The sequence below is a fragment of the Phacochoerus africanus genome, chromosome 2 (genome assembly GCF_016906955.1).
Source record: "Phacochoerus africanus isolate WHEZ1 chromosome 2, ROS_Pafr_v1, whole genome shotgun sequence".
In the NCBI taxonomy this organism is placed as follows: domain Eukaryota; kingdom Metazoa; phylum Chordata; class Mammalia; order Artiodactyla; family Suidae; genus Phacochoerus; species Phacochoerus africanus.
Window position 1 is genome coordinate 94,206,295 of NC_062545.1, and position 27,068 is coordinate 94,233,362.

Below are 27,068 nucleotides of genomic sequence, written 5' to 3' on the forward strand. Positions count from 1 at the left end.
TAATAATAAATTCTGTATAAAATATAAAAATAATCAAGCTTTCTTTTTCTGACATTTCTCATAATTTTTTAGCAAGCAACTGAAAACATGACTGTTACTTCTACAGACCTTGATACTTCTACAGGGACACAGGCCAATTCTGGAAAATCAGTTTGATTCAAAGAGTCCTGGACAGGCCACTTTAACCTTTAGAGATGGCTGGAATTAGGTTCAAATTCAAGCACAAATATCCTGTCATATACACATACATGTATCTCAAGCAAAAGCAGAAGCATGTTTTTATTGGACCTGAGGACTCAGGAGCCCAGGCTTCCTGAATTCCATTCTATCCTCTTCCTTTGTTAGCTGTGCAATTAACACACAATTCACCTTGGGCAATTAACCTGAACTCATTGTGATTCTCTTTCCACTCTGGAAGATAATAGGACCCAACTTATTGGTTGGTTTTGAAGACTAAAACAGGTTTATTTATGGAACACTTAGAAGAATATCCTGTGATATTTGTGAGAAGAATATCCTGTGATATCCTGTGACACTATGTGAGTGTTTGTTACATAAATATTTGTTATATGTAATTAAACATTAATTCATTGATCTCTCAAAATTTGTCTTTAGCTAAGAAGAACAAAGCCTGGTTAGATTTCTACTACTGTGAGCCACTTAATCAAGTGTCACTGCTTACTCCAATAAAACAAATCTAAGATATGTGTGAGGTTTCACGTCTCAGCCTCAATTATTTATAAATTGTCTAAGCTATCAAACCAGCAAAATGAACAATCTAGGAATTTCTGTTGTGGCTCAGTGGTAATGAACCCAACCAGTATCCATGAGGATGCAGGATTGATCCCTAGCCTCACTCAATGGGTTAAAGATCCAGTATTGCCATGAGCTGTGGCATAGGCCAGCAGCTGGTAACTCCAATTTAACACCTAGCCTGAGAACCTCCATATGCTGTGGGTGTGGCACTAAAAACCAAGAAAAAAAAAAAAAAAAAAAATATGTTTTTAAATGACAGTTTCAATGTATTTGCATATTCAAATAGAAATAACTTAGTTATGTCATTTGTTCAGTCACTCTTATAGGATCATGATATGAAGTTTAAAAATTGCTTATTTTTAATAAAAGAAAAATATTGAGTTATTTGAGCACATGTAACAATTTTTAAGTTATTTGAATACTTTATACAAATTTATAATAATATACAAAATAATATATAATATTAAATCATAAAATATAAACAAAATATTATATAGAATATTATAATACAATATATAATAATAATATCCATATCAATTATTTAGGATAATTTTTATTTTTTTTTCTCTTACTATGATTCCAAATTATTTTTCAATTGTTATGTATTACTTGTACATTAAAGGGAAAATCTTTGGAATATGGATAGTCTTGCTTTTTCAGAATATGTAAAACATGATTAACATACACTAAGACGATTCCGAAAAACACACTTTACTATGTATTTTCAAACACCCAAACACAAAAGAGGAGAAGATAAAAAATTAGGATAAGTTGGTTAGAAATACAAACAGATTTCTGGCCTAATTAAAACGGTTGAGGTTTTTCATGATCTTCATTTGAGCAGAAGAGATAGACATTTGATTTTTCTTTTCACTATTTAATTTTGGATCATCCTTCCATCAAACCCTAGAGATTGGTGAATGTGAAATAACTATCATCTCCATTTTCAGATTGAAACTGAGGGTGGTTGCTTAAACCCTCTTTATGTTTCATGGGTAGTGTTGGTGGGAAGCAAAATACCTCACTAGTCCTTGATTCCTTAACCTCAATTCGCAGTTTATAGAAAATGAACTCTTTTCAGAGAAGCAAGAATTACTCCATTAACTAGACATCAAGCCAATTTTGGAAAGGCAATCTATCAGTCTATCATGTCAAGTGTTTAGAAAAGTGCCTTTCTTACATTATGCACTAAGTAAATCAGTTTAAGCTCTTAGTAGTATTAATAGTATTTTGATTTAAGTTTACGCTCAAGGAATCTGTGTATAATCCCATCACACTGATGACTGTAGGATGTTATTCTTTCTGCAATATTATGCAGTGTTCTGCCATTGCCTCATTGACTTGCAAGCTATCATCGTCTTTCCTGGCTCTTACTCTTTCTAGTACTAATATTTCTCTGATGTATTGGAGCCTGTGAGCTTTTGCTCTGACATTAACAAACTGGCCCATTATCTTCAGTCATTTTAGTGTCTTTTCCTTAAACTGAAACCTGGCTCTCCCTTGAAAACCTACTTCTCTCCAGCGTACTGCTCCACTGGCTGTTCCATTGGAAACTCTGGCAGGTGAAGTAACTCATTGTTCCTGCTGGAAACCCATTGTTCCTTATTTATTTCTACCTCTTACATTTGAGTGCATTCCTCTCATGCTTTGAGGCTTATACCCATATTCACTGTTCTCACATATACATCCAGGTCATTGAAGACTGCGGTGTTAAAATCATTCTGTTTCTCGCCCACAAAGGTGTCATCAGTATCCGTGCACGCCACATATTAAATAATATGGCTTCTCAGATCCTTGATCTCAGTTTCAGTGACCCCCCACAGCCACTTGAACTTCCCACTTCCATGGCTCCATTTTGTAAATTGTTTTGTACAGCAACCGGTCAAAAGCTAAATATCCAAAGTAAAACATTATCTTATAACCACACTTTCTATCCTTTCCTTTCACCTCAGTCATGACACAAACTATTTATGTATCCACTCATATCACAATTCCTTTAACCCTACTAAATATCCTTTATCTATTAGTAACATCCTTGATTCAATTTTTACGCTATACAATTTAAACTCTGCATTTGCTTTTTGCAACTACTCTTTACAACTTCCAAAACTTCCTCACCCTATTTCCTTCCATATATAACAAAATCTGGATATTTTGAAATGTTCTTCTCTTTGCAATCATCCCTCAAATGCCAAGAACAAAATATTAGGCAAAGTGAATTATCACAAACTATATCACGTTTCAAATCAAGTAGTGTCTTACTTGATCAGCTTTTTCCCAAGTATGTGTTTTGTCTCCCAGTGTGTATATAGCTATTTCAAACTCTTGAGTTCCTCTCTACCCCCCTACACCACACTCCTTGCTATCAATAGCTGTTAACAATTGCAACATCAGAGGGAGACGTAAGTAATGAAATGGAACTGTTTCTCAACTTCTTGTCATCATTCGCACAAAACTACTTCTGCACACTATTCTTTTCCATTTTTGAGGGGGTTGGTGAGGTGGGTGGTGGTGTTCTTTTTCTTTTCTTTAAAGTTTTTTATTTTTCTATTTTTTTTTGGTGGTGTTCTTTTTCTAATGTCTACATTATAATTTGATTCCCAAACTCTTTTGTATCCATATTCTTCCTCTACTAATTTATTCAATATTTCCCCTCAATTTAAAAACAAGATGTATGCAAAAACATCGCTAGTGACCTTTGACTTCTCTTCCTTTAATTTTAATCCATTAACCCCCATTCTTCTCTGCATCTCTTCAGTACTAAATATCTTGGAAGGTCATTCACTTTGTCTTTAGTATTTATATATCATATATATATATGATATATATATATATATATGATATATATATATAATTATCGTATTCTGAAATTCATCTTCAGTGTAATTACTCATAATAATACAATTATATCATTCCAAATTCACAGCTAGCTATCTCCTTCTTTCCAAAGGGAATGAAAACATGTTTTATGAACATATCCATAATACCAGACACCTCTGACATTAGCTTCATTATGAAAACCATTGCTTTTGTTTGTTTGTTTTTGATTCCAGTCACCAGAATCCGCTGGGGTTTTTCCCCATCTTTTCACACTCCACTTGACTCCCCCTGGTAGCTCTGCCTCCTGTGTTTATGCTTTAAATAACTATTATTTTGCAAGCTCTTTCCTAAGCCAACTCCTGTAATTTTTGCATACTCTTGTGGGGGCGTTCACATCTGATGCTATGGGGACAATTTTCATTTTCATGATGTTGATGCAGAAGTCTAAATTTCTAGGCCAGACTTTTCCTCTGAACTCTAGGTATATATTGAAGAGATTCCCAGATATCTTCATTTAGATATTCCCAAGATACCTGTTTAACATATTCAAAATAGAATTCAAAACCCATCATATCCTAATCATATGCCTTGGAGCATGTATTTTCTAACTCATTGAATGATATCATCTTCCAACCAATTATCCAGGTAAAAAACTAAGAATACACATTTCATATATCCCTCTAACTTTCACTAATACATAGTTATTTCTTCAATACTACCAATGATTTAATCTTTTTTTTTTCCCCCATAGCTGTCTATTTCTAATTTAGGTCTCTATCACAACTTTCTGGATTACTGTCTTCTAATATTTATCTTACCCACCAGTCATACCACCTTTTCTCTGCACATAGCAATTTAGTGTACTTTCTGTCATGCAAATCTTAGCTTGCTATTTTCCATTGACCACAGGCTGGAGTCCAAACTTCTTGATATAGCTAATTCAACTTTTGATTAAAAAACCATAACCAAAAAAAAAAAAAAGAAGAAAAACAAAACTAAAAACAAAACACCTTCTGTGCACACTAGTCTCACCTCTTGTGACATGTTTCAGGTAATCTCCATGCTCCAGCCATTACTTGTACTGTCAGTTCTTAAATGTGAACATGGATTTTTGTACATAGTTGAAGCAGAATACTCCCTTTATCATTATACCTCTAGATGGCTACTATCCACAGATCTCAGGTAACATTTTGTTTTCTCCTAGGGGTGTTTCATTTTCTCTCAAGTGCTATAGCCAGTAATTTGTTCACAGGTTAATTTGTAACTTACTCTAAATTTCAAATTCTTGGTGAACAAAGTTATTTTCCACTCCCTCTCCATATGTAGTAGGACTTAACAATTCAATTAGTAGAAGTCCCAAATATACTAGAGGAATAATGGAACAAATAAATACAGGTTTTATGTCACTCCTTACCCTTTTTTACTCCCTCAGTTGCACTGATTTTTCCCCACTATCTGCTGACTTTATGTGACCCATGGCAAAGTCAAAAAGAAGTCTGATGTATCATGAGGCTAACTCTGTGAATGCCAAAAATATTTAACATCACTTAAGTGTGGTAAGTATGTTCTGTATTATTTCTTGGCCCCTTTAGACTATTCCCTTGTACTATGTCATTTTAAGCAATTACTGAACAAAACATGTCTCACAAGCATGAACAATTATGTTATAGCTAACCTTTTGGGAACCAGTTTGCTAAACAGGCAAGGAACAATCAATTAAAATTTCAGATAATTATATTGAAATTAAGTGTAATAAAGTATTGATAACTAACGACAGACTATTTTAACACATGGGAAAATAACTCAGAAAATATTTAACTGTTTTTATTTACCTCATATAATTTTGTATGGGCTTTATTAAATTTTGAATTTTAACAAGAGGTCCTGGTGTGCATTAAATAAGTGAATTAATTTTTGCTATTGGTCTTTACAAAACTACCAAGTAATGATTTAGATTTCAACAAAGATCTGACCATATATCTGAAATTAAATAATCTATTGACTTGTGAGGAAGTAGAAAACTTATATTCACACAAAAAAATACGTGAATATTTATAGCAACTTTATTAATAATCATTAAAGCTTGGAAGCAATGAAAATGTCCTTTGGTTGATGAATGAATAAACTATGGTACATCAGGCAATGAAACATTATTCAGAGCTAAAAAGAAATGAGCTATCAAGCTGTGAAAAGACAGAAGAGGATTAAATACATGTTCCTAATTAAAAGAAGCCAATCTGAAAAAGCTACCAAGACTATGATATTCTGGAAAGCAAAACAATGGAGGCAATAAAAAGATCAGTGTTTTCCAGTGGTTAGGGTGGTGTTTGGGAGATGAATAGACAGAGCAGAGAGGATTATTAGAGAAAGGAAAATACTCTGTATAATATTACAATGGGAAGTTCCCAGGTAGGGGTTGAATCGGAGCTACAGCTGCCTGCCTACACCACAGCCACAGCAATGGAGGATCCAAGCTGTTTCTGTTACCTACACTGTAGATCACAGCAATGACAGATTCTTAACCGACTGAACAAGGCCAGGAGGTGAACCCAAATCCTCACAGATAAGGTTGGTTTCATAACTTACTGAACCACAATGGGAACTCTCAAGTTATTACACATTTATCCAAACCCACAGTATACCCAACACAAAGCATGAACCTTAAGGTAAATTATGGACTTTGGGTAACTATGGTGCATTAATGCAGATCTACAGTAACAAATATTCCATTTTGTTAGATAACGTGGAGGTTATGCACATGTGTCAATAGTGGGTATGAGAGAATCTTGGTACCTCCTTCTCAGTTTTATTGTAAACCTAAAACTGCTCTAAAAAGTTATCTTTTAAAGAATGTTCAACCATAGTAATAAGGATATTGTTAAGTGAAGAGTAAGGTCATTTTTTAGGCAGTTTAAAACCCAAACACTTCAACCATGAGCCTCATATTTTTCCTCCAGTTCAATCACGAAAGAAAATCTTACCTGATATTTGTACTATTTGCATAGTTCATGTATCTCAAGATAGTCTAAAATTATGAATGTCACAGTGAAATAAGATAAAGTTGTAATTTTAAGGTACTTGATTCTTCACTGCTATTGTTGAAGTATCTCTGAGAATGGATGAGTTTTATCTCTGTCTTTTCTATGTTTTTTTTTTTTTTTGGTGTTTAGGGCTGCACCCACAGCATATGGAATTTCCCAGGGTAGGGGTCAAATCAGAGCTATAGTTGCCCGCCTACACCATAGCCACAGCAACACCAGATCCAAGCTCTCTCTGTGGCCTACACCACAGCTCTGACAACGGCAGATCCCCAACCCACTGAGCAAGGCCAGGGATGGAAACTGCATCCTCATTACTAGTGGGATTTATTTCTTCTTTGCCATAACAGGAACTCCTTATCTCTTTCTTTTCAAAATCAATGATTAGGCCAACAAAAATTTATGAAATATTTACTTTGTAAGTCAAACCAGATAGTACCCATTTTTGAGAGATCAGAAAAACTGAATACCAGAGGATATGGATTTCTACCCTAATTGGTGCTGTACTACTCCCCAAGCTTTTATTTCCTATTTCTTCATTCTATATCCATCATTTTTTTAGTAACAACACAATCATCAATGATGACTAGAATGCACTTTTTCGATAATTTTTTTCAAAGCATTTTTTACCTCCTGATTCCTCAAGCTGTAGATCAATGGGTTTAGCATGGGAATCACTATTGAATAGAATACTGAGGCAAATTTGTCTTTACCTAGTGAGTGGCTTGACTTGGGCTGCAGGTACATAAAACTGAGAGTCCCATAATATATAGTAATAGAAAGTAAGTGAGAGGCACAGGTAGAAAAGGCTTTCTGTCTTCCTACAGAAGAAGGGATCCTTAAGATGGCAAAGACAATGAATACATAGGATATGAGAACAATAATAAGAGAACAAAAAACATTGAACCCTGCAATGAATAACACCATCAGTTCTTTGAATCGCGTGTCAGAGCAGGCCAGAGCAATCAAGGGCACGTCATCACAGTAGAACTGATTGATCACATTAGAGTCACAGAAGGACATGTGGAAGGTAGCCACTGCTTGGACGAGTCCCACAGTGAACCCATAAATATAAGAGCTTGTGACCATTTGAATGCAGAGCTTCCTAGGCATGAGAACTACATAGAGTAATGGATGGCAGATGGCCAGATAACGATCATAAGCCATGACAGACAGCATCAATAGTTCCCAAACTGAAAATGTGATAAAGCAACACACTTGAGTGGCACATGCATAAAACGACACACTTTTAATTTCACGTAAAGAGTTTACAAGGGTGTTGGGAGTGATGGAAGAAGTACCATAAAAATCAACAAAAGCCAGGTGACAGAGGAAAAAATACATGGGTGTATGAAGTTGAGGACTGATTTGAATTAGCACAATCAAACCAAGATTTCCCAAGGCGGCAACCAAGTACATCAGTAGGAAAACACAAGAGAGAATGGCTTCAAGCTCTGGATTATCTGTGAGACCCAAAAGGATGAACTCAGTGATCGTTGAATAATTGCCTTTTGCCATGAAATAGATATACAATTTAACAATAAACTCCTCCAGAACACACACTCAGAATAATCTTTACTCTGTAAGAAGTAACCCACTTAGTGTGAGAAGATAGCTCTGGCTCTCCAGGATGTTATGCTAAATTCAATCAAAGTAGAATCCTGATAAGCACTCTGAATTACATGTGAATTTACTTATGCTTTCACCGTAAACAGATTGTGCCCAGGCAAAAATTCCAACATATGAAATCCACTAAGGAGCTATAAAATAAGAAAGGGGATATTTCAATTAAAATTTTATAATCAATAAAATAGCAAACTCTGTATTGCATTTGTGTTTAACTTATAGTTCTTACAACATTCAGAATGTAAGTGGCTATGTACCACTATGGCACTCTGAACCTGCTGCATCTTGTCTGATCTTGTTTGATCTCAGAATGTAAGTTATGCTTATCTCATAGAATTATCATTTCCTCAGTTCATAAGAACATTAAAAATTGCCAAAATGAGTATGAAAAATGCAAGTCAAAATCGAAATACTAACAATATTTCTCTTCAGGCATCACAGTTTGGTGTAATTTTAAATTTTTCTTCTTTTTCCTTACCTCCATTTTCTATTTTTTTTTCAGTCCATGAGTAATATAGATATTACCAAAAATATTATTGTGACTCTTCTGGCTGTCTTTTGGCAAAGTACACACCAGCAAACAATATCCCAGATGTAAAATAATTTTAAGTAATTATGAAAGGCCATTTTAGCCCCTATCTTCAAGTTCCTAAAGGGTCCCAAGAAAATACCATTTGGGCAGCATTTAGAAGAATTAAATTTAACAGAGCATTTCCACAAACCCAAGTTAGATTCTCAATGTTTGAAAGCTAGCAATATTGAAATCATCCCCCTTTTTCCTTAAGCAGATTGGAGAATAAGTTAACTTCTTTTTTTTAAAATTAAAACACAGTTGATTTACAATGTTGTGCCAATTTCTGCTGTACAGTAAAATAAGCATATATATATATATATGTATGTATATATATATGTATATGCATATATATATATGTATACACACACACACACACATATATATATATATATATATATATATATATATATGCACTCCCATATTCATTTTCTTATATTATTTCCTATCATAGTCTATCCCAAGAAACTGGACATATTTCCTATGCTAAACAATAGGACCTCAATGCTTATCCATTCTAAATGTAATAGTTTGCATCTCCCAATACCAAACTCTTATTAGTCTATCCCATGCCCTCCCCACTCCCCCTTGACAACCACATGTTTGTTCTCTGTGTCTATGATCTGTTTCTATTTTGTATATAGGTTCCTTTGTGGCATATTGTAGATTCAATATGTAAGTGGTATCATATGATATTTATCTTTCTCTTTCTGACTTAATTTTGTATGAGAATATGTAGATGCATCCATCGATTTTCCTTTATTACTATATTGTCTCAAGTTACATCATATGCAACTTATAAATAGTTAATACAGGTAAAAGATAAAATATAAAAAGCACCTCCCAGTTTAAATTTGGATTGACACTTCCTTGAAAACATTATCTTGGTTACTTCTTCATCTTTTACCTCCCATCCCACTTTTCAACCCCATATCTTTTCCACATTTCTTTGCCATTAAACCAAGAAATCCTCTCACCAAATTTACTATCAACTTCCCAACTCCTAATTCCATTAAAGCTTCTTTTTATTTGGCAGTTTGTAGCACCAAACTCTATTGAATACAACTTCGGTTTCACGAATAAAGTAGTCTCTAAATTTAGTATTGTCCATTTTGATTCTCAACCTTGGAGAAATGACCTCTGTTTCATTTTTTTTAATGGCCGAACCTTCAGCATGTGGAAGTCCACTGGCCAGGGATTGAATCTAGATTGCAGCTGGGGCAATGCTGGAAACTTTAACCCACTGTGCCTGGCAGGGGATTGAACCCACACCTCCACAGCAACCTGTGCTGCTGCAGTCACTCTTAACGCACTGCACCATGTTGGGAATTTGAGACTCTGTCCCTATTACTATGCTTTGGGAGACGTTCTTCATGTTTTCTCCAAAGCATCCCCCATCCCCTCATTTTTACACCTTCTTATTCAGTGATGATATCCAAACCTGTGTCAAAGGCATTTATATTCTGATTATGTACAAATATATGTTATTATTATTCCAGATTATTTTTTCTCTGCTCCAGCTTTATGTATCTGAATGCCTCTCATGAATTACTGCTTAGATATTCTAGTTGTTCATCAAAAAGAATTACACAGAGAGAAGAACTTGGTATCTCCGCCCACTGGACCAAGTATTTAAGACCTAGTATATACACTTTCTATGTCAATGAACTGTGCCATTATCCATTCAATTTTCCAAATCAAAGACCAATCATTTTTTTACTATGATTTCCTGTCCTTATAACAATATTCAATTGGAAATAGGAAAACCATACATGTATGTACGAACCACCATTTGTGTGTATGTGTGTCTTTTTAGGGCTACACCCTCGGCATATGGAAGTTCCCAGGCTAGGGGTGGAATTGGAGCCATAGCTGCAAGCTTACTCTACAGCCACAGAAATGCAGTATCTGAGCTCCATCTGCGACCTACACCACAGCTCTGTGTAATGTCAGATCCTTAACCCACTGAGACAAGCCAGGGATTGAATCCATGTCCTCATGGATACTAGTCAGGTTTCTTAGTGCTGAGCCACAACAGGAAGTCCTTAACTACCATTTAAATACTGACCATTGTTCGTTCATGACAATGAAATAAAATAAAGGGTTACTAATGGGCACATGCCTATCACATCCCATGACTAGGAGCATATACATGTCACAAAGAACAAACATAAGCCAACACAACTGAGCATCACAAGCAGGTAAGGATATTCTTTTAGCTTCTTGGAGGAAGTTAACTAGTGTGTTAAAAGTAACAGAGGAGGTGTAGCAAAAATCAACAAATTAGGTGGCTAAGGAAAAAATACATGGCTGTGTGGAGCTAGAACTGACTGACACAAATTAACATAGTTAATCCAGTATTGTCTATGACATTAATAAGTAGATCACTAAAAAGGTCTCCAAAGGAAGGGCTTGAAGCTTGAAGTTTCAAGAGGACAAACTCAGTCACTTCCAAATTATTGCCTTTGGCCATGAATTATGCATAGAAGTATATCATATTTTTATCTCCATTATATCCATGCTGGATAATCTTCCACTCTGTGGACTAAGGACTTCATTCATGCTTATTTATGGTGACCATATTGGAAAAATAATCCTTGCTGGTGTAATGGGCCATTCTCAGATTTCTATCCTTTTGATTTAGAAGGGATTTCTTCCAGGTAAAAATTCCAACATGCTCAGTAGTCTGAATGATTTTTCTTTTCTTTTCTGTCACTGTACCTGCAGCACATGGAAGTTCCTGGGCTAGGAGTCCAATTGGAGCTACACCTGCTGGCCTGCACCACAGCCACAGCAATGTGGGATCTGAGCTGCATCCGTGACCTATACCACAGCTTGCCTTGCAGCAATACTGGATCCTTAACCCACTGAGCAAGGCCAGGGATTGATCCCGCATCCTCATGGACACTATGTTGGGGTCTTAACTACTGAGCCACAGTGGGAACTCCTAGATGATTGTTAAAGGAGACAGAATGTAGAGTATATGTGCATGAGCTGCAAAGTCAAGATCATTTTCTAGGTAATTGAAAAGTGTAAAATTATCACTACATTTATTTGAAATTCTTTATGCATACCTATAATCATATCTATCCCTCTTCCTAGCTACTTAACTCGTTTGTTGTCTGCTGTGTATGGTAATCCTCATATGTTAACTGCTCTCTCAAGTTTATTAGTAGAGTTTGGACTAGAACTCAGGTTGCTAGCTCATAGAAGGAAAATAGATGATATGCAAGTGCCTATCATTTGTTATCACCCTTTTGTATGTTGTTTAATACTTGAAATTTGGTAACATTGCCCTTATTTGGTTGATAAGTAAACTAGTTAGAGATCCCACACAGTAAAATGCTATCCTTTGATTATAACACCTATGTTCTTTTCACCAGGCTACATTGCCTAATGAGTGCAATGGGTTACAAGGTATACCTTAGCCAATAATGAACAACTTACCCAGAGTTTGCCCAATATAACTGCATATGATCCTTGCTACTGGCAAAATGAACTTTGGTGTCAATTATTTTGAATATATTTATTTACAATGTATTCTTCTCCTGGGATTCCATCCTTAAATTACATTATTATTCTTATTATTTAGATAATTGGAAAAAACATAATGAGATCTCATAGGCTTAAAAAAAAATCAGTTCATTTAAGAGTTAGTCTTTTGAGACCAGACCAGATTTCAGGCCATGTTAAATTAGTGGCATAGGTAAAGTGCGTCCATAGTACTGTTCTCTTTAAGAAAGACAATTCATTAAATGTGTAAATATGGAACAGTTTTGTTATTAGTTTTTTTATTTGTTGGCTGAATTATTGGCGTGTGGACGTTCCTGGGAAAGGGACTGACCCAGCACAATAGCAGTGACTTGAGCCACAGCAATGACAATGCCAGGTCTTTAACCCCTTGAGCCACAAACGAACTCATTGAACAATTTTATAGTGTCACTTTTTTCCCTAAGAAACTAGCAAATTAGGGAGAAAAATATGTTCGTATTGTGAATCTATGCTTTTCACATGGGATATTGTTAATGCAGCTGGATAATCCAGAACTGAAGATTTTGGAACAATGGAGAGGGCAAATTTGTCCTGTAACTAGTTTTATATTCAGATAATGGTTTGCTATGAAATTCATCAATTGAGAAATAGGAAAATTTGTATTCTTAAGGACCAGAGAATTATTTTAACACATTTTCATTGGAAAAATAATAGAATCAGCAAAAATTCTATGGTTACTTTTATATCTCAAATTTCATTCTAAGGAAAACTCTGGAAAATTTTATTATACAATGAACAGATATATAGAAATCACGTATTAAGAACAGACATTCTGAAGTTCCTGGCATGGCTCAGAGGTAAGAACCTGACTAATATCCATGAAAACACAGTTTCAATCCCTGGCCTCGCTCACTGGGTTGAGGATCCGATGTTGCTATGATCTATGGGGTAGGTCGTTGAAACGGCTTGGATCCAGTATTGATGTTGCTGTGGTGTAGGTTGGCAGCTACAGCCCTGACTCAACCCCTAGCCTCCATATGCCATTGGTGTGACATTAAAAAGACCAAAAAAAGGCATTCTGATAGTTTTTTTTTAATTTGCTGTGTACATATTACCACAATTTTCTGAATTAAAAAAATTAAACACCCACCAGCATTATCTTTCCTGCCACTACATTATCTCTCCTGCCATCAAGTGACCATGACTTTTAGCTTCTTAACTGGCCTTCCAGTGTCCCCTCTGGTATCCTACACTGTATCGTCCATGAAAACATAAAAATTAGGTAACTACTCTCTTATTTAGAACTCTCCAGCAGTGTTCAGTCATGATCCTGGAAGTGTAGGTGGCCTACCAGCAGCATCTGAGACTCTAGAGAGATCTTCTGAGATGCAGCACCTCAGGCTCAGCCTGGAGCATCCTCTGGCTGTGCGTGGTGGAGAAGCACCCGTGTGGCAGACATGGCCATCTTACCCTCACCCTGACTCAAGCCCCAGCACTCCTTCTGGCCTCCACTCCAAGGACAGAGAATCTCATTCCTATACCTGAGTCCCTTTTCCAACTTCCCTTGCAGCTAAGAGCCATTCTGACTGGTGTGAAGTAAGCAGAATCTGCCTTGTATGTAAATGTGATGCCTTGAGTGGCCATAGCCACTTACCACCAGCAGAGACAGGGTGGAGAGTGACAGAATGTCAACCAAACATCATCAAGTCATTGAACTACTGCTCCCATTACCAGGTTCCCATTACCCTATGGATAAAACCCAAACACCCTGACAGTGCCCCTAGGACTCTGCAGCCCGCATCTGCCTGTCCCTCTGTCTCCCTCTTACACGGTTATCCACCTCACATATGATGCTCCAACCACCGGCCAGACATTCCTCATTAACCCTCACAGGTACATTCTTTCCACAGTTGGTTCCTTACCTCAGTGGGTTCCAACTCCAAGTGTCACCTGCTCAAATGGCCTGTCTCTAACAACCCAATTTTTGTTATCACCTTTCTTATTTTATTCAGCTCTAATACTTTTTCAAGAGGAAAAACTCAGGTCATGAAGAAAATTCCATTTTTATTTATTCAAGTCGCCTTCTTAATTTCGTGAATATAAAAGCCTGGTTTCTATTTATGATGACTTTTTTCAGGGCATCTTTTACCTCCTTGTTCCTGAGGCTATGGATTAAAGGATTCAACATGGGCATGATCACTGTGTAGAAGACTGAGGCCATCTTATCTGTGTTAAGGGAATGGTTAGAGCTTGGCTGTAAGTACATGAAGATGAGGGTCCCACAGAATATGGTGACTGTCAGCATGTGGGAGCCGCATTGGAGAAGGCTTTGCGTCTTCCTTCAGCTGAGCACATCCTCAGGATGGCAGAGATAATGTACATGTAGGAGACAAAGACAACCAGAAGGGAAGAAATGAACATGATAGCTGCACAGGCAAAGATCCAGAGCTGCTTGGAGTACGTGTCAGAGCAAGCTAGCCTGAGGAGAGGCATGTCGTCACAGTAGAAATGGTTGATGATATTAGAGTGACAGTAGGTAAGGCGAAAGGTGAGGATGGTATGAAATAGAGCAACCAGGAAGCTGTAGCTATAGGGGCTGCCACCAGCTGAATGCAGATTCCCTGGGACATTACCACCATGTAGAGGAGAGGGTTGCAAATGGCCACATATCAGTCATACGCCATGGAAGCCAGGAGTAAACACTCAGCTGTCATGAAGGCCAGGAAACAGCCTAAATGAGCAGCACATGCATTGAAAGAGATGACATTTTGTTTGTACAAGAAATTCCCAAGCATTTTGGGTGTAATGACAGAAGAATAACAGAAATCAACAAATCCAGGTTGCTAAGAAAGAAGTGTGTTGAGTCTTGGGTCTGTTCTAATGACTAGGATAAGACCCAAGTTGCATACTACTGTGAAGAGGTAGATGGACAAGAAAACCACAAACAGTGGCATCTTTAATTCCTGACAATCTGTGATACCCACAAGAATAAATGCAGTTACCTGGGTGCAGTTTATCTGGGTCGTGTGTCCTCAGTGTGTCTGGATGAAGAAAAGAAAATTAAATCCAGTTTAATTAAATTGAATTTAGATTTTAATATCTTGTGAAGCCTTTTTTACTGTTAGCACGAAAGTGCTAACAGTAAAACTATTACATACTTGGAGTCTGGGCATGAGATAAAGAGTAAATGGAGATGTTTTATGGGAAAGATATATTTCTCTCTCCCAAATACATTCTATTTATAAAAGTAACATCTGTCAGACAGGATTCACTCCACATTGACTGTTTGTTCAAAGCACTTATGTATTGTATTATTTAAAATTTATCATTGCTTTTTTTAAAATTTTGTTGCTTCGATTGAAAAAAATGCTAATATTAATAACATAAAAAAGTGACTCTTCTGTAATGATATCACTCTTACAGGCTTGCCCGTATATAAGACTCCCCATTGCTGCAAGTTGACAGAGGTAGAATGCTATATTCATCTATTCTATATGTATTACTTATTGCAAAGATGTCACCATAGACTGCTACATAATCTTCATAATTGTGTTAGTAATACAAATGCTGAAAATGGGTAACAATTTGAAAGACACTGTAACAAGACTTATAGTTTATCTATTTACTTCTTTTCTTATATGTCCATTTTACAGATGGGGAAAAGATGTCCAAAAAGTAAAGTACTTGAAATAAGATTGGACAGCCAGTCTGTAGTACAGCTGTAATTTAAACTTGTGATTTTCTGAGGCAGGAATCCACCCACTATAAAGTTCCCAATACTCCCAATTTTATTCCATTGGCATGTGCCTAAATTTCTCCAAGTGTTTTGTTTTGTTTGCTTTTGTTTTTGCTTTGGCTTTTTAGGGCCACATTTATGGCATATGGAAGTTCCCAGGCTAGGGGTCAAATCTGAGCCACAGCTGCCAGCCTATGCAATAGCTTCAGCAACTCTGGATCTGAGCCACACCTGCAACCTACACCATAGCTCAAGACAAGGCTGTATCCTTAACCCACTGAACAAGGCCAGGATTAAAATCTGCATCCTAATGGATACTAGTAGGGTTCCTTACCCCTGAGCCACAATGGGAACACCTCCAAGCAAGCATTTCATGATAGAGTATTTCACAGACATCTTTCCATGTAAAGGATCATCTTACCTAGTCTAATTCAATGAATATCTGCAAATTTTAAAAATATTTTGCTTAATTAAAATAAAATGTTATATGCTTTCTAGTAGATTTGTATTATTTACATGGCTCCTACTACTTTGGCATTATTTAAAATATATAAAATATATAGATTTGGATTATTTTATATTAATTTTAAATTTTTGCTTGTATTATTTTTGTGAAAGAATTTCAATCTAAAAAGGAACTTCAATCTAAAAAGGAAGATATAAAATGATGAAAAAGAATTTCAATCTAAATAGGAAGATATAAAATGGAAAATCTCCCACATATGCCCTCAGGAAAGCAAAACTTAAGAACTGATAAGATGGAGTTCCTGTCATGGCACAGCAGAAACGAATCTGATTAGGAACCATGAGGTTGTGGGTTCCATCCCTGGCCTCACTCAGTGGGTTAAGAATCCAGTGTTGCCATGAGCTTTGGTGTAGGTCACAGACATGGCTCGGATCTGATGTTGCTGCGGCTGTTGCATAGGTAGACGGCTGCAGTTCTAACTGGAACACTAGCCTGGGAACCTCCGTATGCTGTGTGTAGGGCCATAAAAAGAAAAAAAAAATAAAATAAAATAAAGAACTGCTAAGTAGTGAGGGACCGATTTCCTGTAAATGTCTGATTTCCAGAACACTGAAACTTACCCAAGAATCTCTCCCCATCGCTGAGCCTATAAATTTGCTTCTTGGTCTTGCAAAATTCAGAAACAGCCTGAGTAAAACTAGTCAATAGTAACTGGTAGACGTTTATTATGCACATATCAAGGGGACAATTTCTGGGCTCTGTGATATCAAGCCAAAACAGGGAATGAGGTTTGGGGTGTATTGTTACAAAGCAGCTTATGTAGTGAGAAAATAATGATTGTTTACTCTTCACACTGACTGGTTTATTGACATTTTTTTAAAGGATATGGAATTAACCAAAAGTTGCCTCACATCAATTTCCAGAAGTTTTCATTTATTTATTTTTTAATGCTTATGAACATACCCGTGACATATGGAAGTTCCTGGTGGGCCAAGTATAGAATCAGAGCTGCATCTGTGACCTACACAACAGCTACAGCAATTCAGGATCCTTCAAACCAATGTACTGGGCCAGGGATCAAACCCAGGCCTCCACAGCAACCCAAGCTGCTTCAGACAGATTCTTAACCCATGTGCCACAGCAGGAACTCCTTGGGAAGTTTTGCTTATAGTTTCTAGAAGCATAGACACAAAATGACCCAGGTGGGATTGGGCTCACAAAATGGGGTTAACTGACCTTTGCTTGTGTAACTAAACTGACTTTGTCTGGCTCAGAGCATTTTCAGGGCTCATTGTTTGTTTTTGATTTTATCAGACTCTAACTGAACTCTCTCTCCCTTGTTCATATACCCTCCTTAAATATAGTCTACGCTAAACCCTCCATGGACTCCTCCATAGCTTGCTACAGTTTGTATTTCCTAAACTGCAAACAAATTTCTTTTATTCCTTTTCTGATATAAAGTGTCACTTTTTTCTTGTACTTAATACTAGCACAGAACATTTTATTCTACATTCTTCTTATAAGGAATGTGTGTACATAGGTGTGTGTAAATGTATATATGTGTGTGTGTGTGTGTGTGTGTGTGTGTGTATGTACATATGCATATATACATACATGGAAATATCTGCTTGCTAATCGAGCACCTGCCACTATTGAATCAAAAAATTGATTAGGGAATTTAATCGTCTTTGGAGAAAGGCTTATCCTTACCTTTTCTCTCTCCTGAACTTCTAGCAACACACTAAATGTTCAGGAGGTCCTCAGAGAATACTCACTAAATTAGACTGAAGTTTCTGTCTTAACTGTATACAAACAAGCTTTCTTTCCATTGTCAATTAACTCACATAATAGTCACCCCAGGCATTCTGTTTCTTTTTTACTAGTGCTACATTAAAAGCATTTATTTCATCAGGATGGTAATGATCTTTTATATTAAAAGACAGTATGATGTAGTGTTAAAAATATGAGACTAGATTTTGAATCATGGCAATGTCATGTGTTAGTTATCGTGTTCCTTAGTGATATTACTCAAATTTTCTTGGCTTATTTACTAAAAGAAATAGCAGAGGCAACCTCCTTAAAATGTAAATGTAAAATTTCCATTTGAATTCACTTATGCTATTTTATCTATAAGAAAAGAAAGTAACGCACAGTTGTTTCTTTAATGACAGGTAAGTATTGAAAAGTACCATTTCATTGAGATTGATGCCAAGTGAGATATAGTAGAAAGAACCCTGAATAAAATTGGGACACCTATGTTTGAATGGTTCTGTCACTGTCCAGTTACAGAAACATAGCATGTCAAAAATTCAGTTTCGGAGTTCCTGTCGTGGTAAAGCAGAAACAAATCCAACTAGGAACAATGAGATTGAATTTTTGATCCCTGGCCTTGCTCAGTGGGTTAAGGATTTGGCATTGCCATGAGCTGTGGTGCAAGTCACAGGTGTGGCTCAGATCTGGCATTGCTGTGGCTGTGACAAAGGCCTTCATCTACAGCTCTGATTAGACCCCTAGCATGGGAACCTCCATATGCCACAGATGCGGCCCTTAAAAAATAAACAAAAAAAAAAATTTGGTTTCTTCCTGTTTCCTGATCTGTAAGTGGCACTATTTTATATCTAAAAGTATTTTGAATATTGAAATAAAATAGACTTTAAAACAGAAAACATTGTGTTAAAAATTATAGTAGAAAACTGACAGAATGCTGTAAACCAGTTTTAATGGAAAAAAATAAAAATCATTTAAAAAAGTTGCTCTGCTAACCTATTTATACATAGAAGTCAGTGCAATCATTTTTAAAATTCACCGGAGGCAAGATAGAGAGTGCTTAGTCAGGGTCAGAGTAAGATGCTGGAATAGGCAGATTACCAAATAAGAAAAACACAGAAAATCCTTAACTTTTGGATGCAGATAAATATGAAGATTTATATCCAATATGTATTTTAAATTACAGAAAAAACTGTCTTATTTTTATTGTTAGCTTCTCAAATATAAACTCAGCAAAGAATAAATTAACAACAGAAATATATATCCGGCTGATGTACATTGTCAGAAAACAGATGAAGGAATATATCAGGAGAAGGTAGTTGTTCTTCATAAAGTATGGATATCACATTCAAATATAATTTTAAGCTTTGTATAAATGCATGTTTCTACAACATCCTGTGGGAAGAGGATGCTTTCTGATGATAATGATCATTACACGAGATGTAAAGATCATCAATGTGTTTAAAAGCCTAGTTACAGTTCCACAAATATATAAATTCCATTTTAAAATAATTAAGCAACTATTTGATTAGAAATTTGGCTTTCAAGTCTCAAGATATTGGCTCAGGGTTCACTGTTTAGCATATATTAAAACTTTAGTATGCCATTTCATCTCATCTTGGTATTCAAATATTGCATATGATGTTTTATGATCGGATCCATGATATTTTATATTTGAATTCCACTAACATCCCTTCTCTTCTGCTACAGTCAACATGTAATAATCTAACAGGAATAACTGTATTGTGGTCCTCAATTCCCACATGACTTCTCATGCTTCCTTAGTTCCTGTGTGCTTTTTCCTACGTTCATCTCCACCAGGTTTATGGTGAATAAAGATTTGGAGGAAAAACTCATTTTTATCCTTCAAGGCCTACCCAAATGCCAACTTCCCTAATTTCCAATTCCCATGCTCTTTGACCCACTGATTTTCATTTTTGTGTGCTGGAAACATTTTATACATAACTCTATTTAAATATCACTTATGGTTTCCATCCATATACATATAGATATATGTAGACTATTACATAGATAGATTGTCGACTTCATGAGTGGATGCCATGACTTTTTCATTTATTTCCTAATGTAGCCCCTTCTAGATGCTTGGTAATGAGAAATTGAAGATTAATGTTTATAATTTTACTTCAATTTATTTCCTATGCTCATTATTAATGTTCTTTACTTACAATAAATATAATAAGAGACATAGTGATATTCTGGATAAAATGACCAGCTTTTGCAAAAATGAGGACAGTTTTGACATAGTTTACAATATAATCAGTTAAATCCCTGACTTGTCCAAATGGTTGAATAGATTTTGGAGATCTCAAATCTTTTTTATTTTTATTCCAAACAAATAAAAATATATATTTTATGTAATAGACATGTATACATACATGAAATAAATTAGAGGAAACAGTTTACCCTTGTTACTAAAATGCCACCAAAAATGCTTTATTATAACATCAATTATATTCCAGTTCATTTAATAAATACTCATTTTTATCCCAAGTTTTAAATATAGCCTTCAAAACTACTTGGGTAGAAGGAGTTCCTATGTCTTCTCCAAGTGGGTTTGAGTAGCAACAAACTACAGGGTTTTGTCAATAACCTATCCCAATGAATCTTAGAGTATGATGCTAGTAAGATCATTAGAAAAATTATATTCCACATCCCTTGGGAATCCCAAGTCAGGCTGAGATCAATCAGCATCATTCCCAGGTGTTTGAGGAACCTTACATCTTCAGCCTTGCATTTAATATGACATCATTGCCCTAATATTCCCCAATTTTTGAACTACTATTATTGATTTGTTGTTGTTTTAATTGTTCATAATGTTGTTGCTGTTGATTAACACCAGGATTTAAATCTATTTTTTTGTCCATTACTTGGGCCACTCCTGTGGCATATGGAGGTTCCCAGGCTAGGGGTCAAATCAGAGCTGTGGCCACTGGCCTATGCCAGAGCCACAGCAATTTGGGATCTGAGCCGCGACTGCAACCTACAGCACAGCTCATGGCAACGGGGGATCCTTAACCCACTGAGCAAGGCCAGGGATTGAACCCTCAACCTCATGGTTCCTAGTCGGATTCGTTAACCACTGAGCCACGACGGGAACTCCTTAAATCTATTTTTGAATAACGATTTGAATAAAGATAAGGATTACATTGTGACCTTTCTAAAAACATGTCTTTCAAAGAACTAAATACCTTACTCTCCCAAGAATCTACTCATGAATATTTTAAGACAAAACATTTTTTACTTAATCCTTAAAATGCTTATGAAGTAGTCATTTTCTCTTCAAGGTTGTCTCTTTCCATTATTACTCAATATCTTTGGTGACCTAGTCTAAAGAGCACACTTCCAGTTTGTTTTCTTAGCCAATCTGTGGCCACATCAAAAACGCACAGAAAAAGTATCTCTTGACATCCACATCTATTCATTTGTCCTTCTTCTCCAAGAAGAAAAAGATCTCTACTTTTGTGGCTAAGAGTAAACTAAATCTGACTATATATTCTAAAGAATCCTTCAGATGTTTACTTTTCCAGTCTTGTTTTAAAACTTCTGAGTCCATTCTATGATAGGAAGAGGTACTGAAGAACTCAAGTAGGAGTCAGTAGACTGAGAAATGTTTATGCATGTGAAAAAAAATAATGTTTCAAAATATATTTATTATCAAAATAACGCTTTTCTGGAAAATTACACAAATAATGTAGTACATAGAAATGATAATACCATCTTAAGTTGGTTCCCCCAAGAAGAAGATGCTGAGTCAATGATTTGTATAAATGTGATTTATTAGGAATTGTTCCCAGGAATTGTTGGGTTGAATGGGAAGTGGAAACTGTTAAGGAAGTAAGCCAAGCAATGGCATAACATTAAAATCCTATGATAATAATTTTGGTTAGATTCCATGGAATAGTTCTGGAGAAAGAGTAGAGCAAACTTTGGAATTACTCTGAGTGGACCAAGGAACTTGGGTATATAAAATTGACCCTTGAGCTACTCTTAACCCACAAATGCATGGGTTAATCTGATTATAACTTATAGTTAGTCATGGATCTCAGTAGTTCCTCCAAATCCTCCAATTCAACAACCATGGATCTTGTACTACTGTAGTAAGTACTAGTGGAAAATATCCATGTAGAGGTGGACTCATGCTGTTCAAACCTGCATTGTTCAAGGGTAACCTTATACTCCTGTCAGATGTCAGTCATTGGTGAGCAGCTGCCCCCTGTGGGATGTACATTTCCAGTAACTTCTGCCTTAACTGGGATGCAGGCATAGCCCCTTCAGGCAGCCTGACGCACTTCTCCAACAAAGAGATACAGACACCCACTCTTACAAGGGAAAACACACCAAGAGCTCACTATGGTAAATAATTGTTAGAGCAGGCTTTCTGTTCTTTTTTATTTTTATTTTTGTCTTTTTAGGGCCAATTGTTAGACATATGGAAGTTCCCAGGCTAGGGGTCAAATCGGAGATATAGGCTCCGGCCTACACCACAACCACAGCCATTCAGAATACGAGGCACATCTGCAATCTACACCAAAGCTCACAGCAACACCAGATCCTCAACCCACTGAGTGAGGCCAGGGATCAAACCTGTGTCCATGGATATTAGTTGGCTTTGTTTCCACTGATCCATGAAGGGAACTTTGTAGGGCAGGCTTTCTTAATCTTGGCACTATTACCATTTTGGACTCGATTTTTTGTGAAGGAATTCCTCGTTCACTGTAATTTAACAGGCCCCTAGGCTCAACTATCTAGATAGCAATGTTTAGGCAGCAGCTGTCTAGATAGTATTCCTTTATACTGCCTCATCCTGGTGAAAATCAATAATATTTCTAGACACTGCTATATATGCTCTGGAGGGAGGAAATTGTTCCAGGTTAAGACCACTGCTTCACAGTTATCTCTAAGCATTGAATCAGGAAAATATATTAAAGCATTCTTTACAATTCATCATTAAAGCATTTTTATAAACTTAACCTGTGTGTTCAAGGTACCTCTGTTTTTTTCTGCTCTTGTTTAGTTTCTAGCTATGCAGCTATCAGATGAAATGGTGAATTTTTATAATATATATATATATATATATATATATATTTTAATTTGAGAAATGCTATGACACAGATCCTTATGGTAATTTATGCATATAAATTATAACTTGAAGTCAAATTTGACCACAAAAAATTCAGAGAATGATTTTATTTTACAGTAAATAAAATTTTATTGGATACTAAGTAAGAGAAAGGCACTCTTTTAGTTTTAATAGTCAAGGGGAGAAAAAAAGATCATTAAAGAAAGTCCTCTTTTGTTTATTCAAATTATTTTTTAAATGTTATAAAGACAAAAGCCTGGTTTCTATTTATGATAACTTTTTTCAGGGCATTCTTTACATACTTGTTCCTAAGACTGTAGATTAATGGATTCAACATGGGCATGATCACTGTGTAGAAGACCGAGGCCATCTTATCTGTGTCGAGGGAATGGTTGGAGCTTGGCTGTAAGTACATAAAGATGAGGGTGCCATAGAATATGGTGACTGCCAGCATGTGGGAGCTGCATGTGGAGAAGGCTTTGCGTCCTCCTTCAGCTGAGCACATCCTCAGGATGGCAGAGATAATGTATGTGTAGGAGACAAAGACAACCAGGACAGAGCAGATGAATGTAACACCAGCACAGGCCAAAACTGAGAGCTGTTTGGAGTGTGTGTCAGAGCAAGTTAGCCTGAGGAGAGGCATGTCATCACAGTAGAAATGATTGATGATATTAGATGACAGTAGGAGAGGTGGAAGGTGATGATGGTATGAAACAGTGCCATCAAAAATCTGTAGCTGTAGGGGCTTCCACCAGCTGAATACAGACTCCCGAGGACATTGAGACTATGTAGAGGAGAGGGTTGCAAATGGTCACATATCTGTCATATGCCATGGAAGTCAGAAGCAAACACTCTGACACCATGAAAGTGAGAAAACAGCCTAACTGAGCAGCACGTGCATTGAAAGAGATGATGTTTTGTTTGTACAAGAAATTCCCAAGCATTTTGGGTGTAATGACAGAAGAATAACAGAAATCAACAAAAGCCAGGTTGATAAGAAAGAAGTACATTTGTGTGTTAAGTTTTGGATCTGTTCCAATGACTAGGATTAAACCTAGATTGCTTACTAATGTGAAGAGTTAGATGGACAAGAAGATCACAAAGAGAGGCATCTTTAATTCTCTTTGATCTGTGAGGCCAATGAGAATAAACTCCTGGACCTGGGTGCAGTTGATCTGAGGCATATATCTTTAAGGAATCTGTCTGAGAAGTAGAGAAAAGAGCTGAAATTGAGGTGCCATTATATAAGTAGTGTTCTTATATGAGAATATCTTGTGAAGAGATTTGGTGCTAATACTGAGATTGTTAATATATAGGGATTCTGGGAGTCGGTGGAGAGAAAAAAGAAATATATATATATATATGAGAAAGCCATATTTCTGTTCTCCCAATTCCGTTGTCTACACAAAGAATGGAGCTGTGGAAGAGTCTGCATTCATCGCCTGGGTTTCTGTTGAAAGGTTCTGGGCATAAAGCTATTTGCAACTTTAACCTGACTTGTGAAGAGGTTTATCTATTGTTTTCATTGAAAAAAAATGTTAAAAAAAAGAAAAAAAAGAGGAAAAATATTAACACGAATAGCATAAAGGAAAACAAATTTTCTTCATTGTCTCCTGTCTCTGATGGATCTCTCATTGTACCTGTGCAGACACAACTCTACATTGTTTCAATGCTGGCAGAAATATTTTGCATTTTGCTTTGCTTGAAAAATGTTTTACTTAAAGATCACTCTAGATTGCAAATTATCTTCACAGTTATCTTAGTAATGACAATACAGAGAAAATGGGTATGTATGGAAGGCACAGTGAGTTCATTTACTCCAATCTTTTGCTAAATCTTTATGTAAAAACCATATTGTTATGCCCAATCTATAGATGAGGAAGAGAAAATTGAAACATAAATACTACCCCCCCAACAAAGTCAGGAGATTGGTTTGAGTACAGTTAGTTGTGTTTAAATCCATATGTTTCTGACTCAAAATTCCACACCTCATTATTATGCTGGCACTATGGTAGATCTTATCTGTCCTATTGTGAGAAACTTCAATTATGTCCAGGTTTTTCTTGTTATAATATTACACAAACATCTTTATCTTTTAAGGATGAAGTTACATGATCAAAGGAAATGAATGCTGGTAAAATTTTATGATACGTTGTAATTTAGAATAATGCTGATATTCTTTACAAGGGATTTGGAAATGATTGTCTCTTTATAAGTTAGGTGATAAGTCTCTTTCAACTTGTTTACCTTTTATCATAGAAACATTATATTTTAATTATACTTTTTGTCTTCCTACTTCATTTATTTATTTTTTGGCATCTTTGTCAACAACGATGTCCTTTGATGTTTCTCTTCTGCTGTACATGCCAAGCTTTGTATACTTCTTTACAAGAAAAAATGGTTAAAGGGAAAACTCTATTTGTTTTTAAACCCTGTTTAATTGTCATCTCTCTTCCTTGAAGAGTTACATCCCAAGTTGAGTTAATATATTTCACATTTGTGTTCTAAAATCACTTTAGACATACTTCATTTATATTTTCTCTCACATTTATAACAACCTTCTATTCCTATACCTCTTCTTCTGATAGACATTAGATACATTTTGGTTGACTGCCTTGCTGCTTTTTTTTTTCAATTTTTTAATAAAGTATTTTCTAAATATTAGATAATAGGGAATTAAATATTATTTTATATTAACTAATTTAAGATTAATAACATAATAAATGTATTTGAACATTTCTTTCACTTATTCCTAATATATTCTTTGCTTTGGAAGATATATCTATGAATATAATGGTGATCTTTGTCCGATAGCCACCCTTCTAATCCTCAGTAAAATTTCCAGCTCATGTAAATGTAGAAAGCATAGTTTTGAAATAGATTGTAATCAGGTCAATCATGGGCCTACTTTTTCCAAATCTTCTCATAAATTCTAAACTAGAATTTTTATTTTCTTAATAAAACACAATGTACGTCATTGTATAAATTTGCTATTTTTATTTTAGTTTATCTTTTTTAGGGCTGTACCCACAGCATATGGAGGTTCCCAGGCTAGGGGTCTAATTGGAGCTATAACTGCCAACCTACGCCACAGCCACAGCAATGCCAGATCCAAGCTGTGTCTGTGACCTAAACCACAGGTCATGGAAACATCGGATCCCTACCTCACTGAGAAAGGCCAGGGAAGGAACCTGAAATCTCATGGTTCCTAGCCAGATTCATTTCCTCTGTGCCATAAGGGGAAGTCCCAAATTTGCTATTTTTATACATTAAAACATCTTGATCTACTTCCTATTTGTATCAACTATATTTTGGAGTTTTGGTGACCATAAATAAAGGTTAGAATTCATCCATCAAGAAGTTTAGAGTGGAGTTCCCTTCGTGGCGCAGCAGAAATAAGTCCGACTAGGAATCTTGAGGTTGCCGGTTCGATCCCTGGCCTCACTCAGTGGGTTATGGATCTGGTGTTGCCATGAGCTGTGGTGTAGGTCACAGATGTGGCTCGTATCTGGCATGGCTGTGGCTCTGGCTAAGACTGGCAGCAACAGCTCCGATTAGACCCCTAGCCTGGGACTCTCCATATGCCGCGGATGCAGTCCTAAAAGGGCAAAAAAACAAAACAAAACAAAACAAAAAATTCTTAGTGTATAAACAGAGGAAGGTAGCAATTACACAGATTCAGAATAGTGAGTTAT

The 27,068-nt window shown here is 36.1% G+C and overlaps 1 protein-coding gene and 2 pseudogenes across 1 annotated transcript; all 3 read right to left on the reverse strand.

Annotated features, from left to right (window-relative positions):
* Positions 1-7,190: 7,190 nt before the first annotated feature.
* LOC125121106 (olfactory receptor 5AL1-like) lies at positions 7,191-8,171 on the reverse strand. Its single transcript, XM_047769404.1, has one exon. The coding sequence runs from the start codon at positions 8,130-8,132 to the stop codon at positions 7,191-7,193; it is 942 nt and encodes a 313-aa protein (XP_047625360.1). The 5' UTR covers positions 8,133-8,171.
* Positions 8,172-14,371: 6,200 nt separating this feature from the next.
* Positions 14,372-17,143, reverse strand: LOC125120712 (olfactory receptor 8U9-like; annotated as a pseudogene).
* Positions 17,144-23,599: 6,456 nt separating this feature from the next.
* LOC125121107 (olfactory receptor 8U8-like) lies at positions 23,600-24,557 on the reverse strand (annotated as a pseudogene).
* Between the last annotated feature and the right edge of the window lie 2,511 nt (positions 24,558-27,068).

Excerpts from the sequence above, each read along its gene's own strand:
- LOC125121106 (XM_047769404.1), bottom strand. The coding sequence starts at position 8,132 with ATGGCAAAAGGCAATTATTCAACGATCACTGAGTTCATCCTTTTGGGT.